Raw genomic sequence first — 20,348 nt, 5'->3', positions numbered from 1 at the left:
TGGTAGGGCCAATCTAGCCCACTGCCTGCTTCTGCAAATATTGTTTTACTGGAGCACAGCTATGCTCACTCATTTATGTATTGTCTGTGGCTGAGAGTTTTTTTGTTTGTTTCTTTAAATATTTGTTTTTATTTTTATTTTTTTTGAGACAAGGTCTCATTATCTAGGCCCAGCTGGCCTGGAATTCTTGGTAGACCGCACTGACCTCAAACTCACAAAGACCCACCTGCCTCTGCCTCCTGAGTGCTGGGATTAAAGGCATGTGTCTCTACACAGGCCTTTATTTTTATTTTTAATTATGTGTATATTTGTGTATCTGTGTATGGGTATGTACACATACATGAGTGTAGTACCCTCAGAGTCCAGGTGAGGGCTTCAGATCCTCTGGAGTTACAGGCAGTTGTGAACAGCCCAACCTGGGTGCTGAGAACCCAACTCAGGTGCTCCAGAAGAACAGAAATCATTCTTAACTACTGATCTCTCTCTCTCTAGCCCCATCTGCAGCAGTTTTTATACTGGAACGAAAGGCTGAGTAGTTGTTATAGAAACTATAGTTCATTAAAACTAAATGGTTTACTCACACAGAAAAAGTGTGTCAATCCTTGGTAGAGCTAAGGACAAATTAGAAAATACAATAAGCCAGGTGGTGGTGGTGGTGGTGCACACCTTTAATCCCAGCACTCAGGAGGCAGAGCCAGGCGGATCTTTGTGAGTTCAAGGCCAGCCTGGTCTACAGAGCGAGATCCAGGAAAGGCGCAAAGCTATACAGAGAAACCGTCTCAGAAAAAAAAAAAAAAGAAGAAGAAAAGAAAAAAGAAAATACAATAGAAAAACCAATTATAATAAACAAATATAAATTACTTAGAAATAAATATATATTATTATATGTAATATAGAACTTACGAAGAAAGCTTCACCACTATACAAATAGACATAAAACAGACAAGTGAATAAATGAAATAACTTATTCCTTTGTTATTTCGACACAGGAACTCATGCAGTCCAGGCGATCCTCAAAGTTATCTATAGCTGAAGAAGACTTTCAATTCTTGTTTCTGTGTGTGTGTCTTTAGGCACATGTGTGAAGGTCACAGGACAATCTTTGGGGGTTGATTCTCTTTCTACCAGCAGGTCCTGGGAATTGAACTCAGTTTGGTCAGGCTTGGTGGCAAAGGTACCTTTGCCTGCTGGGCCATCTGAACTGCCCCAACCTTCAACCCTTGATCCTCCTGCCTCCACCTTTCCCGGTGCTGCTGTTACCAGCTCACACCACCACATCCTGCCGATTTTATTTTGATCAAAAACTAAAGCGAGACTTTCTTTAAGTTAACCAGCCAGCTCTGAGCCTTCTCTCTAGGTCCTAGGATAGAATGGCTCAACAAATCTTCACAGAGAGACCACAGAGACCAGACCGAGGTGATACTATAATTAGTAAAGATGCAGCGACACTGTCACTAGAAAGAGAAGGATGTTTAATTTTGTGATCTGGACAGTGCCCATATTTTGCCAGTGATCAGGCATGACTGTGGAGTGGTTTCATTTGTGTTTTGCCCTTGAAAAACCGGAAAGTAGCCTTATCCAGTGTTGATATTTGGTGAACATATGTTCAACTGAACAACAGTGTCATTGAAAAAAGAACTAAAAATGTAATAAAGCAAATCCATCACAATTTGAATGAGAACAGCCAAAAAAATGGAAAATACTAGGAATAACAAGCGTTATTCTTCAGGTATCTAGGTAAGCAACTGAAATTTAAAAATCAATATCTGTATAGAATATTTGGCTGTCTAACAATGCTTTTTCCATTCTATAAATTAATATACTTATATAATAAACTATATAATACATCTCTGATTTAATGAAATTTGACCAACATTTACAGTTTCCCCCCTCCCCTCATTTACAGTTCTATATTTATTTGATTTATGGAAAAACTTGACATCATGTATCAATATTGGGTATCTGAACCAATAAACATTAGAAAGAGCTGAACAGCCAAGTGGTTATGGTGCCCTCCTTAAATTCCAGCGTGGTCTACAGAGCAAGTTCCAGGACAGCCAGGGCTACACAGAGAAACCTTGTATCTGAAAAACAAAAACAAACAAACAAAAAATAGCTGAACAGAAAACCAAGAGGTGTTTCAAAAAACTGACATGAGAAAATGTTGAAAATCCGACTACAGGGGCCTGACAAGGTAGTCCACGAGGTAAAGATGCTTGTGCCCATCTTAATTTGATTTTGAGAACCCAGGGCCTGCATGGTGGAAAGAGAAACAAGCCCAACAATTAGTCCTCTGGTCTCCACAGTGCTCCATGGCACACTCCTCCCCCAAATAAGTGATTTAAAATTCAAAAGGAAATGTGACTTATAGGCAGAGTTTCTCTGTGTCCTGGCAGCTGCTTCCAAATAAATGACACCGAGACTTATTAATTATGAAACCTCAGTTAATAGCTTATACTTGTTGCTAGTTAACTCTCACATTTTAACCCACATTTCTTATCTACCCTCTGCCACATGATGATACCTTCTTTTTTTTTGTTTTTTGTTTTTTGTTTTTTGTTTTTTGAGACAGAGTTTCTCTGTGTAGTTTTGGTGCCTTTCCTGGAACTCACTCTGTAGCCCAGGCTGGCCTCGAACTCACAGAGATCTGCCTAGCTCTGCCTCCCCAGTGCTGGGATTAAAGGCGTGTGCCACCACCGCCCGGCCAATGATACCTTCTTTCAACATGGCACGTTCATCTCGATTCTCTCTGAGTCTGGTTGTAACTCCTGAGTTCTGCCCTCCTCAGCATTCTCTCTGCCCCAAATACCCTGCCTAGCCATCGGCTAATCATCTTTTTATTAACCAATGAGAGTAATACATATTTACAGTGTACAAAATTGTAGGTGGAGTTTTTTTGTCAGGACCACAGGTCAGCTCTGTCCCACCAGCTGCTCCCAAATAACTGACAAATAACACGTGGCTTATAGCTTGTTACAACCTCATTTTCTACACTTCCTGCTCCCTCTGTCTTGTTCAAGACTCCTCAGACTCTGCCCTTCTTCCCAGTGTTCTCTTGCTCTGGCTCTCCCGCCCAATCTCTTCCTGCCCAGCTATAGGCCAGTCAGTTCTCTGTTAACCAATGAGAGGAATACGTATTTACAGTGCACAAAGATCGTTCCACAGCCGTGACTGAAGGAATTCTAGCCAACTTGAGCAGGACAGACATGGCTCTGGCAGGCCTCGCCCTTCCCCCACTCCCTCTTCTTTGCTAAAAACTGTTAGATTACATTCCTAAAGCTTGCCACCAAGGCCTATGCCCTTATTTGGCCACTTCCTCCTCTTGAGGCTGACTACCAAAGGCCAGCAATCAAAAGCCCCCTTTGGCTCAACTAATTAACATGCCAAATTAAATTTAAACACCTCATCCTAATACAGGGTTTACTCCGTACCTTTATAAACTGCCATTTGCCTATGGGCCACATCTGTCTCATCTCTATTCAGAGGCAGTCCTTTGTCCCACTCCTGGACAAATACCCCTCTTTCCTCTCCCTCATCTATCTCTTTTCTTTGTCTCTTATTTCCTGCTTTCTGGCACTCTGGGGCAAGTAAATCTCCTTTATGCTGAGAACTTGGTCTTGGGGTCCTGAGCCAATACCAATCTCTTACAGTGACTATCAAAAGTTGTCTTTGTTGGGCAGTAGTAGCATGAGCCTTTAATCTCAGAACTTGGGGGTCAAAGACAGGCAGATCTCTGGGCTCAAGGCCAGTTATTCTGCCTAGTGAGTTCCAGAACAGCCAGGAATATGCATAGGAACCCTGTTTCCAAAAAAAAAAAAAAAAAAAAAAAAAAAAATTCTTTACACCAAGAATTACCATATACATACAAAGCTCCGCAACACAGGTAACACAGAGAAAATGCGTTTGAGAAATGGATTCATGTCCCTTATTTAAAAAAACCAATAACCTGGACTGGGGTCTGAAAGTGTTTTCCAGTGCAAGAGTATCTATTGGAGAGAACCCCAGAGTGGCAGCTGCTTCCGAACGGGGAAGAGACAGCAGAGAGCTGGCATGAGGGAGGGCTTTTATAGGGTTTTCGGAGCGCGCGCCCACACACACACACACACACACACACACACACATACACACAGTGAGCTCGTGGAAAACTACAATGCAGCCGGAAGTATCGATTGGCTTCCAACTTTAAAACATTGTTTGGCCTGCAAGTCACCGGGGATTTTCAAGTCTTGGGGCTAGGAGAGAGGACAGGGGCAAGGTGTTCTTTCCTTGGCCCTGGTTCCAGGAATGGGGTTCAAGTCAGGGACAGAGTGTTCTTTTCGTGGTCCTTTTTTTCCTACAGAGTTGTGATTCTAGAGCATTTGCTTAGTATGTTCAAGGCCCTGAGTTCAGTCCTCATCACTATCAAAAATCAATAACTTGCCGGGCAGTGGTGGCACATGCCTTTAATCCCAGCACTCGGAACACAGAGATGGGCGGATCTCTGTGAGTTTGAGGCCAGCTTGGTCTACAGAGTGAGCTCCAGGATAGACTCCAAAACTACACAGAGAAACCCTGTCTCGAAAAAACAAAAACGAACAAACAAACAAATTAATAATTTATCAGACAACCTATATAAATAGGACTCTTCTAGGAATCCATTTCGTTTTTACAGCCGGCAAAAACCATAAAATGTTAGGGCTGGGCGTGGTGCCACAAGCCTGTAAACCCCAGCACCGGGAAGTGGAGGCCAGAGGATGAGATCACACACAGTTAAAGATTTAAAAAATTAAAAATGACGACTTGACTACAAGAAGGCGTATCTTCGCAGAGGGCGGCCCCCGAGAAAGGACTACGATTCCCATAAGACTCCGCGCCGAGCGCGCTGGGTCTCCCGACAGGCCCCGCGCGCCTCACCCGCCAGCTTTTGCTTGAGCCCGGGAGCGTCCGGGATGGAGAGCCCAGAGGAGACGGCGGGCGGTAAACAGCGCGTCCACTTGCGCCCTGGCTCGCTGCATGACGCCGAGCCGGCTACGCTGCACCTCCTGCCCTGCGAGGTTCTGGTGAGCCGGCCCGCTCCGGTGGAACGCTTCTTCACGCCCGCGGTGCGCCGCGGTGCCGACGGTGAGGCCCGGCAGGCCCCGCGCAGGCTGCGGAGCTCACGGGCTTGGTGGTTCGCGGGAGAAGCCGCCGGCCCAGGCCCCGGGGCCCAGGCCTGCCTGACGGGCTTTGAATGTTCCTCCCGCAGGGCTGCAGGTGTCGTTTCGGGGTCGCAGCCTGCGGGGCGAGGAGGTAGCTGTGCCGCCCGGTTTTTCGGGATTCGTGATGGTGACGGAGGAGATGGGAGAGGGGCTGATAGAGAAGCTGAACTTCTCGGGGGACGCGGAAGACAAACCGGACGAGGCGCAGGAACCGCTGGAGCGCGACTTCGTGAGCAGAGGGAGGGGGTAGGCACGGGGTGAGGGTGGTAGCTGCCGTCTCGATTCTGAACCCGGCCTTTCCTAGGACCGCTTTATCGGAGCCACCGGCAGCTTTAGCCACTTCACCCTGTGGGGTCTTGAAACGGTCCCGGGCCCGGATGCCAAAGTGCACAGGGCCCTGGGTTGGCCCAGCCTCGCTGCAGCGGTGAGTACACACACGAGCCCTTTCCCCGCTAGGGTCGGCCCGCCCTCCCACCCGGTTTGAATCGGCCCTAGTGATTTGGGGATTTTAGAGTAGTGAGCACCATGGGGACGGACCATGGCTCTGGAGGATCAGCCTGAGGAGTGGTGGGAGGCACTCTCCACCTCTATCATCTGGCCTCCTAGAAGGGGGCTATCACCCTGAGCAGCTGGGTCCCCGCCTGTTTTGTACAGAAGTCACATAGTAGAAGTGACTCCTGTTGCAGATTCACGCACAGGTGCCCGAGGACTGAGAGCCAGAGCATGAAAATGAAAGCCACAGATTCCTTCACACCAGTAAGCCAGCAATAAATTCACTTCGGAGCCACTGTTTCTAATCCCAATAAATGAGCTCTTCACAACACCTGTGCGTCTGTGGGCACCTTAGCGCCCTGAACCTGGCATGGCAAGAACTTGTGATACCTCTGCCTATATAAACAATTTATTGCTGGGGGCACGAGGGGCCAGAATTTTACAACCAGCACCCACCCCACCCTCCAGCTCCTTCTTTACAAAAGAAATGTTTACAATCACCAGTCCTCTGTACAGAATGCTCCCCCCGTCTCGATGTACACAGCTGCCTGGATCCCTCTGGTCCCTGTGTTCAGAGCAGACCTGGGCCGATAAGCCAGCGATCCTTGGAGTTGGCCTAGCCCTGAGCTTGCCTTGGTACTGGCCACTAGTTGGCCCCTCCTGGGCCTCTCCTTCTGGAGCTGTCCTCAGCCCTGTCTCCCTTGGTGTGCCTCTTGGAAGGATAGGGCAGCCTGCCAGCCCCGCTTCTGCCAGCTCTCCTGGTGCTGCGATGGGCAGTGTCTGGTCACCACTTTCCTCTCTTGCTCCAGTCTTTGGGAGTGAAGTGCAGACACTTGGAGTCAATTCGAAGGAGCCGCTTGAGCATAGCCCGCTCATGCCCATCCACGATGTCCTCTGACAGAGTGAGGATATACTGGCCCTAGGCAAGAGAGACCCAGCATGTGGTCAGCGCACAGGGTCTGCCCCTGTACCCCACTCACCTCCCCCTTGGTGTGCCTCCTGACCTTGTAGTAATTGATGAGATTGAGATACTGCAGCGTGGAGATGACATCTTCTTTCTTGATACTGGTGATTTCACTGATCTCACTGCGGGAGGGCAAAGGTTAGGACCCCTGAGGGTATTCCTCTGTCCCCAGGAGCCCCAGGAACAGACAGGTCATACCATGCACCCCCGCTGGGATTCGGGCTCACTTGATGGTGATCTGTGGCCTCTCCCCGCTCTCTGACTTCAGTCCCATCAGGATCTCCAAGATGGTTTGGGACCAGTAACTTCGATAGGATAGGAGGCCAAGATCTGACAGGGGCTTCTCAGGAGTCCCTGTCTTCCCTTCTACTTTAGAGAGTTCATAGCCTGAAGCAATGGAGCACAGGAGGCTGAGTAAGCATCACAGGTACACACAGCAGTGAGTAAGAGCAGATGCTGGCAGAGCGAGGCTGTGGTACTCTTGGTAATGGATGAGAGATAGTAGGGGAGCTGAAAGCGTCTAGAAAAACGGCTACAACGGGGTACTTGCTAGCCACTGAAAACTAACGAGATGGAAGTGGTGGATTTTCCTTTGCCACCCCAGCCTGTGTCTGGGGGCATTGGGAGGGTGGTAGGGAGCCTTATGAACTGAGGACACTTGGAGGACACTTTTCAGTGTCATTCATTTCCCTAGCTGTGATCCTGGCAGTGTCAGCTGCTCCCACCACCAGGGTGGCCTGGGTGGTTGAGGATGGAACAGAAAAGTAGATTGGTACCTCCTCAGAGTCAGGTAACTGACCTCTGTAATGGCCCTTGCCCTCTTACTTGTGTTGACCACTAGGCACTGCCGGGCAGTTCATGACGAGACCTTTAGGTCCTGCAGAGCTGACAGCTCTCTTCTCTCTCTCGCCATGGCCCGGGGGGTGTCCCTTACCTTCAGCTACACTGGCACTTTCTGCTCCTGGCTATCCCTGTTGGCTAGTCTTACCCTCTTTGCCCAATCTCCCCTGGACAAGATGGGCAGCCAGAGAGGCTGGTGTCTGGAGAGGAGGCCGGAAGGGGAAGAGAACATAGGGTTCCTACTCAACGTTGGAGCCAGGGTGTACAGTCCCATGAACCCACTGGATGCCATACTTGCCTCTATAGTTCTGAGTTCCTGACCCTGTCCAGTGATTGCCTCCTGCCCTTGTATCTGCCTCATGGCACTTCTGTGGTCTGTCCCCTGAGTTTCCTTTCACCTGCTCTCCCAGGCTGAGTTTCCAGAGAATGTGATTCCCAACTTGAAACCACTCAACTAATAAAATATTCCAAATAGATCCTGACTTTGAACAAGTAGAGATCTGTGTTTCACCATTTCACCAGCAGAAAAGCTAAGGCTTCTTCCCTGACTCCTAGATCAGAGAATAGTTAAGTGAATGGAATGGGGATGGATGGGTTAACAGAATGTGACTACAGAGTTAAGAGCCCATCTGTGATGAGAAGGGGCCAAAGCCCTCCCAGGCTTTAAAAGACTAGCCTGACAAAGGAACAGGGTACACGTTCATCTTTTAGTGGATGAAATAGCCTTTGGACATCTACTGCCTGCAAGGCTCAGGGCATGCCTGGTGACATAACCAGGAACTTACTATGGTACACACCCAGAGATGAACATGAGGAGCTGAGCTGCTCCAGACGGGAAAAGTTGGGGGACACTTAAACCTTTAACCAAAGAGAAGTGGGTACTGGGTACCCACTCCAGGAAATAGGGCAGTTATTTGAGGAAAGGACCTTGGGAGAGTGCCCCCTTTATTTCTGGCAGCTCTCCTGGTGACTGGCATGTCTGCATGTGAAGCACAGATAAAGGGACACCCATACCAGCTTGGGCCTGTCAGCCCCAGACTCCTGGTCGGGCAGCACATACTCACTGAACTCAATAAGCAGCTTGCCATAGCCCCGGCGCTGATAGGGAGGCAGAGTCAGGATACAGGCCACATTGTAATCTTCTGTGGACTCTTTTTCCTGGAAGAACAGGTGGATTTTATCGAAGGCCTGGCTCGAGGCAGGGCCGAGGGACAGTCTGGGTGAGTGCTGACCTTGGAGAAGTAGCCCACAATGTGGAAGCCCTTGCAGTCATATTCTGTCATCACGTAGAAGAGGAAGGGGTCTGTGTCATAGTACAGTGTCTTGTGGTCGAGGAAGCACTTGGCCAGAAGACACAGGTTTTGTGAGTAACTCTGTAAAGAAAAGGGCCTGTCAGCACTCTGGGGGTACTATAAAGAGTTACATTTTACTGTGGCATATGTGACTGCAAGTGTACATGTGCCACAACATGCATGTGGAAGTCAGGAGCCTCTTGGGAGTCCTTCTCTCCATCCACTAAGGGTTCTACAGAGTGGACTCAAGTGCTCAGGTTGTGTGACAAGGACTTTTACCCTCTGAGCCATTTCAAGGGCTCTGAGGATGTGCAACTGCAGTTGACTGGTGGTGAGCGTCCCTCCTAGGACCCTGACCCACCAGTCAGTCCATCACCACTGCTTAGGTAAGGACCACTTTTTTTTTTTTTTTCTGAGACAAGGTTTCTCTGTGTAGTCCTTGTTGTCCTGGAACTCACTCTATAGACCAGGCTGGCCTCAAACTCAAAGAGATCCGCCTGCCTCTGCCTCCTGGGTGCTGGGGTTAAAGGTGTGTGCCACCACCACCTGGCTAAGGGCCACGTAAGTGTCCAGAAGCATGTGTACAAGGATCTAGCTGCCTGCCCCCCTGGGGAGCTGCACAGCTTTCCATACCCAGTAAAGCTGGCCCTGCCCTCTGTTCCATTAACAAGAGTCAACTTCCAAGCCAGGCATGATAGTGTATGCTGATAATCTCAGCACTTAGGAGGCTGAGGCAGGATGTAAGTTTGAAGTTAGTCAGCTAGGGCTACCTAGTGAGACCTTTTTGTTTGTTTTGTCTGGGTTACTCTGTAGCCTTGGCTGTTCTGGAACTCACTCTGTAGACCTGTCTGCCTCTGCCACCAGAGTGCTGGGAATAAAGGCGTGCACCATCATTGCTGTCCCCTGTCCCCCTTTTAAAAAAGGTTTTCCTGGGCTAGAGAGATGGCTCAGAGGTTAAGGGCACTGGCTGTTCTTCCAGAGGTCCTGAGTTCAATTCCCAGCAACCACATGGTGGCTCCCAACCATCTGTAATGAGATCTGGTGCCCTCTTATGGTCTGCAGGCAGAACACTGTGTACGTAATAAATAAATCTTAAAAAAAGGTTTTCCCGGCCGGGCGGTGGTGGCGCACGCCTTTAATCCCAGCACTCGGGAGGCAGAGCCAGGTGGATCTCTGTGAGTTCGAGGCCAGCCTGGTCTCCAAAGCGAGTTCCAGGAAAGGCGCAAAGCTACACAGAGAAACCCTGTCTCGAAAAACCAAAAAAAAAAAAAAAAGGTTTTCCTATGAAGTTAGCCTCACACTCAGTCTTAGGAGAGAAGTTCTACCCATGTGGCTGTCCTTGGGTGTCAAATCCCTAATACTCTAGCCATAGTGATGCCTCTTGGGAACTGGTCTGCTATTCTCCAGTGGAGGTTTTTCTTTTCTTTCTTTCTTTTTTTTTTTTTTTGTTGGAGCTGAGGACCGAACCCAGGGCCTTGCACTTGCTAGGCAAGCACTGTACTACTGAGCTAAATCCCCAACCCCCTCCAGTGGAGGTTTAAGAAAATGCCAGCCTTAGTGGTTGCTCCTGTAAAACTTGGCCTGGCTGCTTTACCACACACATGATTTCCAGAGGAATTTTAGATAGCTTTGTAACCACCTGCTGATCATTTCCTCAGACACCACACTTAACACAGAGCAGTTGGTGGCACACACCTTTAATTCCAGCACTCAGGAGGCAGAGGCAGGCCTGAACTACATAGGGAGTTCCAGGACAGCCAGGGCTACATAGGGAAAAACCTTGTCTTGAAAAACCAAAGGGGAAAAAAAAGGGAACAGTGTGTGACTTAGTCTTTTTCTCGAGCTCCCCCCGCTAATCCTGGTACCTGCCTCTCTCCCTCAATTATCCTGGAGGCCCAAGAGAGGCGTGTATCTCAAGGGGCTCTAAACTTCTCACCTATAAGACCCAAACCTGCTCCTCCACGGATCTTGTTTCTGCCACCTGACCTCTGGCCTTCAAAAGTCTTGCCTCATCCACGCCCCTTTCCTTGTACTTTTCACACATACTGTCCTGCGTCAGTCTCGAATCTCTGAACCCAGCTGCTTAGAACTGCCTTAGACATGTTCTCTCCTTCATGTCCAGGCTCACAGGTCAACCTGGATACTTTCTCAAAATAGGATTTGACTATATCCCTACCTGGCCCAGAACTCCTTACAGACCAGCAGAGATCACCTGCCTCTGCTTCCTGAGTGCTGGGATCACAGCATGTGCCATCATACCCATCCACAATCCTTTTTGTTTCTGAATTTCAAATGCTCCGGCCTCAGCCTCCTGGGTGCTGTGATTACCATGCTGGGCTAAACTGTTCTTTAAACTGCTTCTAGTTTACATTTGACCTTTGCCCCCATAAGTTTTTATTTTTGTTGCTGTTTGTTTTGGGTTCCTCGAAACAATGTCTCTCTCATTTTATAGCCCAGGTTGGCTTGGAACTCACTATAGCCCAGGTTAACCTTGAACTCAGGACTTTTCTGAGTGCTAGGATTACAGGCATGCACTGCCTAAAAGTTCTGATGATAGCTTCCTTTGAACTCTGCTAACTTACCCTTTGCTTCACAACACTTCTCACACTGGGATCTGAATAGCTGTGGTATGTGTGCTACTGCCATGGACAGTGACTTTCAGGAAATAGCATGTCTAAATCCTAGTATTCCATACATTCCTGCAGCCCTGCTCTCCATCAGGAATTCAATAAAAACAGGTTGAACCAGAGTTGTCAAGTGTTGTGGGCAGGAAAAAGTTGTTCATATGACTTATTCTGGGCCCTGTTGCCCTAGCCACTGACCTTGTTTTTCCGTCCATCAATCTCAAAAAAGGAGATGGTGCCCTTGCGGTAAATCTCATTGCCTGGAGGGTGCCGAAGGTCACATTTGGTCTAAGGACAAAAGGAGGATCAGGTGGGCACTGGTGTGGGTATACTGGGTAGGCAGCCTCCCAGGACCCCTCATACCAAGTGGCGCTGCAGACACTTGAGGCTACGGCCATATTTGAGGCAAAATTCGCACAGGTAGAGGACAGGTAGTGTGGTGAGCTCTTGTGGGTACGGGGAGAAGTACCACGGCTTGAGGCGATGCCGGCCAAGCTCAATACACTCGATGTTCTTCATCCGGGTGACAATGTCGTCGTGACTCCGGTCAGACACCAAGCTGCCAGTCATTCGTGGCGCTGACGGTATTCCATCTGAGCTGTCCTGAGAGTCCTGCCCAAGGCAAGTGGGAAATAGTAGATTGTAGCAGACAGATCAGCAGAACATGGCTCTCAACCCAGACACAGGTTTCTTCCTCCAAGCATAACATCAACTAAGGGGAAAGCACCATAATGCTCTTTCCAAAATAAACCAAAACTGAGAAACTGTGATTTAAAAATAAAAAAATCACCCAATAGCTAATCTACCTGGCTCCTTTTTTCCCCTGTTTATTTGTATTTTTCATACTTTTTGAGATGAACATGCATTAATTTTGCTAAGAATAACAGCTTTATAACAAAAAAATCTTCAAAACAATAAACTATTTTTGGCTTGCTAGTTGGGGAGAAGCTTCAGTAAAACATTCCTGACAAAGACTGGTTTGCCTGACCAGTTCCTTCTCCAGCAGTGCCCCTTGACCTCTGCCTGGCTCTTAATCTCATCAACACCTTACTGCCTACCACCTCATTTGTTTTGTGTCCGTCCGCACCCCCTCCTTGAGACAGGGCGTCTCTGTGTAGCTCTGGTGGTCCTGGAACTCACTCTGTAGCCCAGGCTGGCCTCAGATTCAGAGATCCCCCTGCCTCTGCCTCCCGAGTTGCTAGAATTAAAGGCGTGCGCCACCACTGGCTGGCTTCTTGTTTGCTTTTAAATTAGTCACTGAATGAACTCTCTGCCCAAATCCATCTCTTCACCCAGCTTTCCTCTTCCTCTGTTCCTTGATATACCCACCTCATCAGTGCCCAAGCAGTTAGATTTCCTCTTCCGGCCTGGCTGTGCTGCCACTGCCCTACGGGCCGACCCATTCTGTGGATGAGAAGAAGAGAAAGGGTGACTGAGGCTGCAAGAAAGATGAAGAGGGAGGAAAGACTGGAGGGCTGTCAATGTGGCTCAGCAGCTAAGAACCTTGACTGCTCTTCCAGAGGACATGGACTCCTTTCCCAGCATATATGGTGGCTCACCACCATCTCTAACTCCAGTTTCAATGGACCCAAAGCCCTTTTCTGGCCATGGGCACCAGGCATGCAAGTGGTGCACATACATAACGCAGACAATCAATCATACACATAAAATAAAAATAAATCTTGTAAAAGAAACTGGAAGACTCACCTGGGGGAAAACTGAGGCTGGGGCTGTCTCGCTGGGCACTGGAGTTGCTGGTGAAACCACCTCCACCTTCCGTTTCTGCAGAGAGAAACCAAGAAAGGTGGGTCAGAAGGTAGAGAAGGTGGGACCTGAGAAGAAAGCAAGGTCCCTGGAATTGCTGAGGGTACCGTTGAGCGGTGGTTGGGTTGCAGGCAGGAGCTGGAGGAGAGCGGCTGGTCGGGCTCGCCACCGGGAATGGCCTCCCGCTCCTTGGGCAGGTTGAAGCGGAGTGTGATCTGGACCGGGATTGGCAAGGTCTTCCCGCTGGCCTGGGCGGAGGCCGGCTGTAGAGATAGGTCCAGAGTCTTCCTCTGGGGTGGGGATGGTGGTGGGATGGCGAAGGGGCTGATGGGCCCCTCAACATGGAGTGATCCAATCCCACCCTCTGCCTTCTCTAAAGCAAGGCAATAGTGGACTCTGGAAGCTACACCTGCAATTTGGCCCCCATCCTTTGCAAGCTGAAGTCATGGATGGCAGGAGAATGCTGCCTCCTGCCCATTCAGGAACCCGAGGCCAAGAGATGCGAGAAGGAAGAGGCAGGAGAGAAAGGTGAAATGGGGGACCTACTCACCACCTCTCTTTCGGGAGAGCCGGGGCGGGACCCAGGAAGTCCGTTCTTGGTAGGGGTCTTGGCCTCTTTCTTGGGGAACTGGATCTTCTTTAAGTCCAGCCGCTCGTGAGTCACCCATTCATCCAGACGTTTGTTGACTGCAGCAGTGAAATGGTTCAGGAGGGAATGCCAGGGGCTGCCCTCAACCCTATCCAGCAACCCCACTTTGCCCGGGCCCAGGACTCACAATCAATGTAATGGACATAGAAAAGCTTCCGGCCACTGATGTCCTTCACGCTCAGGATCTCAGCCAGGGCTATGGGAACAACACAGACAGGGGGTCTCAGCCAAGCCAGGTCATGAGACTCCACCCTTCGACCTGAATTCCACCTCCAGGCTGGATCCCTATGCCCCAGCACCTGGAAGGGTTGGCTCAAGACCTACTTGGTCTCCAAGAGACACCTCTCTGCAAGCCCCGCCCGGCTCCTCTCCGTACGTCTAAAAGCCACGCCCCTCCTTCCGAGTCTCTGCGACCGCCCCAGGATTGCAGAAGCCCCTCCCTCTCCCGTGGGCTCGTTGACTCCCTCCCGCCCCTCGCCCTCTGGTTCCTTGGACCCGCCCCCCGACGTCACTCACGCCACTCATCTTCGTTGTCCTGGTTGCGCCGCAGCACGGGCAGGCGGCAGCCCTCGATTATCTCCCCCTGGGGAGACAGCGCGGCGCCAGGGTCGGCTACTGGGGGGCCTCGGGCTCTACCCACCTCCCCTGGCTCCCTCCGCCCCGCCCCGGGCACCGGACTCACCACCTCCGCCATCTTCCCTCCCTCCACTGCCACTTCCGGCCCCTCTGGGAAACGTCACTTCCGGAACCGAGTGAGCTGCAGGCCCGAGCCCCTCGAAGCTACTTGAGAGTGTAACACTTGAGAGTCGCTACTGGCTTTCTGATAGCAAGGATCAAGCCCATTCCAGGACTGGAAGAGCAGGATGTTGTAAGCCTGAGACCAAGTAATAGATGGAATCCCCACAACTCGCACTGCGATTGGAGGAAAACCGAGCCTGTCACGTGCCGGGTGCGACGCGGGTCACGCAGATGAAGTGTTTAGGCTTTGACCTGAGGCTTTGTTTGGGCGCCTCGTAGTGGCAGCGGGAAGTAAGAAGCTGGGAAGTGAGGTTTTGAACCCTGGAGAGTCGATAGGGCTAAAGAGCTTTGAAGACCCAGCCACGTGTTTGCATATCGTTGCACAGGCGTAGGGACTTAGCAAGATTTTTCTTTAAGTTTTGTATATTGGGTTTCTCTTTTTAAAATAGTAGAAGGCTATTTTAAAGGCGTGGTGGCGCACGCCTTTAATCCTAGCACTCGGGAGGCAGAGGCAGGCGAATCTCTTGAGTTGGAGGCCAGCCTGGTCTACAGAGCGATCTCCAGGACAGCCAAGACTACACAAACAAACTCTTGGGGGGGGAAAAAAGCTCCTTCCGTGCCCTTATATAGGCTTCCAGCAGCAGGGTGTGTTCGGAAATTAGAGATGGGTCTTCTCATTTTAAAGATCCAGATTAAAAGTGTGTCTTTCCCACCTCAGAAATTGGATTAGAAGTGGATCTTTCTGCTGGCTGGTGGGAGGCAGAGGCAAGTAGATCTCTGTGAGTTTGAGCTCAGCTTAGTATACAGAATGAGCTTCAGGACAAAAACAAAATTATGTATGGGTGTTTGGCCTCATGTATGTCTGTGCACTACATGGCTGCCTGAAGCCAGCAGAAGCCAGGAAGGAGCATCTGATCTCCTGGTGCTAGATTTAAAGATGGTGAGCCAGCATATGGGTGCTGGGAATATAATCTGGGTATTCTGAAAGAACAGTCAGTGCTTTTAACCACTAAGCCATCTCTCCAGCCTCAAGGACACCCTTTAAAAGTAGATCAACCAGAATGGGGTTCGGAAGAGGAAGGGAGGCCACGAGTTGGGCTTGTCTTGCTGACTTCTTACTGGCTGTGTCCTGATGAGGAAGTAGGGTTTTCTTTCCTTCTTACTTAGCATATGGCCAGAGCGAATCGTGAAGGTTGTCCTGGATATTTGGACACTCCAAGCCCAGGGAATGAGGGAGGGCACCCCATGGGGTCATCAGAGTCAAACCCAAACCCAAGGTATTGTTCTTTGTGTAGCTATCTTATCTAGGACTACATATCCGAAGGCTGTCAGATCCAAAAAGCTGGAAAGATCACAGAAACAGGGTATGAGGGGTTGTCAACATGGAAACTTGCTGTCTCCCCTCTAAAATGTCATCTCTGTCCAGGTGTGGTGGCCCATATTTGCAGTCCCAATAAGAGGAAGGCCAAGGCAAGAGGCTATCGAATTCAAGGCCAGGTTGGGCTATGTAGTGAGAATTTGTATAAAATAAAATAAGCTGTATTTTAATCCTAGTACTGGGGAGACAGCAGCAGACAGAGCTCTGACTTCGAGGCCAGGCTGGTCTGTGTAATGAAGTCTAGGCCAGACAGGACTATATAATAAGACTTGTCTCAAAAAGTAAAGCTGAGCAGTAGTGGCACACACCTGTAATCCCAGCACTTTGGAGGCAGAGGCAGGCAGATCTCTGTGAGTCTGAGGCCAGCCTGGTCTACAGAGTAAGTTCCAGGACAGCCACGGCTACACAGAGAAACCCTGTCTCAAAAAAAAACAAACAAACAAAAAAAAAAAAAACCAGAACAACAACAAGAAAGTAAAGTAATAGCTGGGTGTATACACCTTTAATGCCGGCACTTGGGAGCAGAGGCAGGAGGATCTCTGTAAGTTGAGTTTGAGGCCAGCCTGGTCTACAGAGAGAGTTCTAGGATAGCCAGGGCTACACAGAGAGATTCTGTTGGGGCGGGGAGTAAAATAAAATATAAATGTCACTCTACCTGGGTGACCACTTTATCACAGCATATGTATAGCTTACCTATATTGCTATATCCAGGGCTGCTGTAAATACCAGTTGAGGTAAATACCAGTGTGAGGATTCCCTAGGGTGGGAGCCACTGGCCTGTGTTTTTTATAAAACCCCATCAGGCAGGAAGCCGACCATCCCACGAAGTCAAAGGGAAGTGGATTTTTGTGCTATATTAAGGACCTTGGTCTGCGAGCACTGCTCAGAGCATCCCATTACCTGAGCTGAGTGCTGTGGGGCCAGAGGGAGGACAGAAGGAATTCTGACATGCCCCTGAGGCTCCGGCCAGCGCCGTCACTCTGTGACAGCTACCGTTTAGAAGGGAGCTTTTACCCTCCCCCTCTTTTTTATTGCTTTGTTCCTGAGTCCTAGGCTGGCCTCAAACACATGATCCTCCTGCCTCAGCCTCCCAAGAACTGTAATTATAGGAGCATGTTCGATATCTCTGGAATCAGACTGTCTTACTTAGGGTTTCTGTTGCTGTGATAAACACCATGTCCAAAAGCACCCTGGGAGGAAAGGGTTTATTTCATGTTACAGCTTATGTAACATCTAGGGAAGCCAGGGCAGGAAGGATGCAGAGGCCCTGAAGGAATGCTGCTTACTAGCTTGCTCCCCATAGCTTGTTCTGCCTACTTTTTACAGACCCCAGGACTGTTTGCTCAGGGATGGCACCACCCACAATCACATCAATCACTAATGAAGAAAATGAATTCCAGACTGGCCTACAGACAAATCTTATGAAGGCATTTTCTCAATCCAGAGTCCCTCTTCTCCAATGACTCTAGCTTGTGTCAAGTTGACATAAAACTAGTCAGGACAGACAGCTCGGGGTCATCTCCTTGCCACCCCTGCCCCCAATTAAGCTGTGTGTCTGACATGTCACTTGATATCGAGCATATCAACCGACCTATAATGGTGTGATATTAACGGTACTATAAAGGCTGGCTGTAATCGTTAGATGTAGTGATAATAACATTTGAACAGTATTTAGCTCAACATTTGGCACACAGCCCATCCCAATAAACATTGGCTATCATTACCATGCTGGACATGAGCCCAAGGGCTGGTTCCCAGGGCCAGGGAACTAAGATAGATCACTTGCAAAGGTAAACCAACCAGTTAGCAGGTACAAAGATGCTTGGTTGTGCTATCCGTAAATATCCAAAGTGAATTCTAGTGTGGTGTACTTTAGAGTTGGACAGTTCCCTGCCAGCATTGGGTACTATCCCAGGATCCAGGAAGGTGCCCATATTAGGAGAGCACCGGAGGCAGAGGTCAAATCCTAACAGTACAGATGTTTCTCAGAGAAAGTGACAGCTTGACTCTGAAATCGTGTACCTAAAGAGGGGGGCTTACAGACTACTCTTGCTCTCTCTCTGTCTTTTGATTTAACTGAGTTTAAAGTATTTATTATTATTGCTTTTTGAAGATATGTTTTTGTTTGTCTGTTTTGAGACAGGGTTTCTCTGTGTAGTCCTAGCTGTCCTGGAACTCTCTTTGTAGACCAGGCTGGCCTCAAACTCACAGAGATTTGCCTGCCTCTACCTTGATTGCTGGGATCAAAGGTATGTGCAACCACCACAAGCCTTTTATCATTATTATTATTATTATTATTATTATTATTATTATTATGTATCTACATGTGCATAAGTGTGCGGGTGCCTGAGGAGGCCAGAGAGGTATTAGATTACTTGAAATGAGTTATAGGTGGTTGTGGGTGCTGGGAACCGAACAGAAATAATATGTACTGATACCTGCTGCACTAGCCCTCCAAATGCAGAATTGCTGTTCTGCTGGTTGCCTAGCTACCAGGCTTGAAGCTCTCAGCATGACTCAGCAGCAGCCATGGCTCCTTGGCAGAAGCTTACTTTCATCTTGCTAGAAACGTCTCTCACCACCACCCAAACCAGGAGCACTCTCCCAGAAGGATTGAGAGCTGTAATTATAGCCAGCCTATATAGACAGGGAACAAAGATTGTCCAAGATAGCCATTGGGAATGGTGACAGGCACCATTTCTATCCTCACACCTCAGTTCCCCAGCCTGGGTCACTCCAGCATCCTGTCAAGTCAGTGGCATCATCTTTCAGTGGTGATGTGGCCATTGCTACGTTATACTTTTGTAAAAATCATGACAGTTTGGTAGAGCCAGGTAAGCCTTCCCAAAAGCATACAAGCAGGGAAGGCAAATCCATGGCCTGCTGAATCCTTGTGTGACTCTGGGAACTGACTAGAGTAGTAAGAGAATGAAGAAAAGACAGCTGCACAGACAGAACATCTGGGATCAGATGACCTGGGCTCTCTGATGGAGAAGTCTCAGTACCCTGGAAGCTCAGTGTTTCTATAGTTGAACAGATAATTGGGGTTATTACCTACAGACGAATCCAGGAGGAGGGTTTTATGGTCTATGCTCAAACAGCAGGGTTAGCTAATTTCAGTAGGAGTAGTCTTTGTAGGGGGGCAGTACTAGGCTGTAAATATGAGAGGTGGGAGAAAGCTATGGTGAACATTTCTGCACATACTATCAAGATCTAAACATGGGCCAGGGGAAAGCTTGTCAGCCTTCTGAGCCTCGCTCCTGGGGGAAGGCGTTGCCATTTTCCCGTGGGTCTGAGGCAGTTGTCCTTGACATGGCCATGCTGATGTCAGCAGCACATATCCACTCCTCACAGTTCCCACAACTCACTGTTCCACTATGAACCAATCACAAAAACCCTAGCACAGAAGGGCCCTCGAATGTGATTAACTTGACACCATCTGTGATCAAAGGGAAGCCCATTATTAAGCCATATACACCCTGCATCTCATGTTGTCATGGTACTGCACTCGTGGACCAATCGTATAACATCAGGATGAACCCAAACAAAAGCTGGCCAGCATCCACAATGAAATTATGAAACTCAGGCATGCATACACTGCCACCATTCTCCCAGGTCCACTTGCCTTTGATCTCTCAATCACCATCTACAGCATTCGCCACTGCTCAGGATTCCATGCATACCCCTCTTCCAGGCCACTTATTTTTCCTTGCACACCAAGTACATGACCAAGTCTGATGCTTGAAGTTTTTAAACATTTCCTTACACACTGCTGTTTTTTTTTTTTAACTCTGGTTGAGACTGAAGAACCCAAGCAGACCATTTTTGGCTCTTTCTGCTTTCCACTGGCCCATCCCGAGTTTTTCTTCTCCGTTAGTTGGTCATTGGAAACTCCCAAGAGTTAAAGAAGAGGTATTGAGGCAACAGAGACAGGTAGAGCTCAGGCCATATGGCTATGAAACTTGGGCCTTTTGGGTCTTCCCAAGCCTAATACATCACATTGAACTTGGTGAGGCCAATAGTCCCTAATTTGTGATGATCAGGGGCCCAACTGCCGTCTTCTGAACATGAGTAGAGCTCTTTTTTCTCTGGGTCCTACTCAAACCTGGCATCTTTCCAGGGAATGGATCAGAGTAGAATTCCAAGATGACTTACATTGTTATCTAAATACAACAAAAGAAAAACAGAGGATATGGTAGTAGATGCCTTTAATCCCAGCACTGGGGAGACAAATATATATTAACTTGGTGCTGGAGAGATGGCTTAATAGTTAAGAGCACTGGTTGCTCTTCCAGAGGACCTGGGTTTGATCCCCAGCACCCACATGGCAGCTCATCATCAATTCCAGACAATCTAACATCCTCTTCTGTACTCCTTGGAAACCAGGAACACGTGTTCACATGCATACATGCAGGCAAAACACTCACACA

General features: G+C 48.8%; 2 protein-coding genes across 9 annotated transcripts; one reads left to right on the top strand and one right to left on the bottom strand.

The window, feature by feature from the left end:
• Positions 1 to 4,872: 4,872 nt before the first annotated feature.
• Rnaseh2c (ribonuclease H2 subunit C) lies at positions 4,873 to 6,000 on the top strand. The gene is made up of 4 exons (XM_028855913.2): positions 4,873 to 5,100; positions 5,225 to 5,406; positions 5,482 to 5,601; positions 5,864 to 6,000. Exons 1-4 carry the CDS (start codon positions 4,929 to 4,931, stop codon positions 5,888 to 5,890), a joined length of 501 nt encoding a protein of 166 aa, XP_028711746.1. The 5' UTR covers positions 4,873 to 4,928; the 3' UTR covers positions 5,891 to 6,000.
• Positions 6,001 to 6,060: 60 nt separating this feature from the next.
• Positions 6,061 to 14,699, bottom strand: Kat5 (lysine acetyltransferase 5). 8 transcript variants are annotated; one of them, XM_028855908.2, is made up of 14 exons: positions 14,485 to 14,667; positions 14,319 to 14,385; positions 13,930 to 13,998; positions 13,704 to 13,840; positions 13,261 to 13,416; positions 13,097 to 13,171; positions 12,719 to 12,793; positions 11,753 to 12,001; positions 11,588 to 11,677; positions 8,706 to 8,846; positions 8,538 to 8,631; positions 6,861 to 7,020; positions 6,674 to 6,755; positions 6,061 to 6,588 (listed from the first exon to the last, which is right to left on the bottom strand). In XM_028855908.2, exons 1-14 carry the CDS (start codon positions 14,494 to 14,496, stop codon positions 6,454 to 6,456), a joined length of 1,542 nt encoding a protein of 513 aa, XP_028711741.1. In that variant the 5' UTR covers positions 14,497 to 14,667; the 3' UTR covers positions 6,061 to 6,453. The 8 variants fall into 8 exon arrangements, with proteins under 8 accessions (XP_028711741.1, XP_028711743.1, XP_028711739.1 ...); XM_028855907.2 differs by having other exon boundaries at positions 6,063 to 6,588; positions 13,261 to 13,443; positions 14,485 to 14,528; XM_028855910.2 differs by lacking the exon at positions 13,261 to 13,416 and having other exon boundaries at positions 14,485 to 14,648.
• Between the last annotated feature and the right edge of the window lie 5,649 nt (positions 14,700 to 20,348).

This window comes from Peromyscus leucopus, chromosome 1 (assembly GCF_004664715.2).
Source record: "Peromyscus leucopus breed LL Stock chromosome 1, UCI_PerLeu_2.1, whole genome shotgun sequence".
NCBI classification, from domain to species: domain Eukaryota; kingdom Metazoa; phylum Chordata; class Mammalia; order Rodentia; family Cricetidae; genus Peromyscus; species Peromyscus leucopus.
This window is presented reverse-complemented; position numbering and strand designations above follow the sequence as displayed.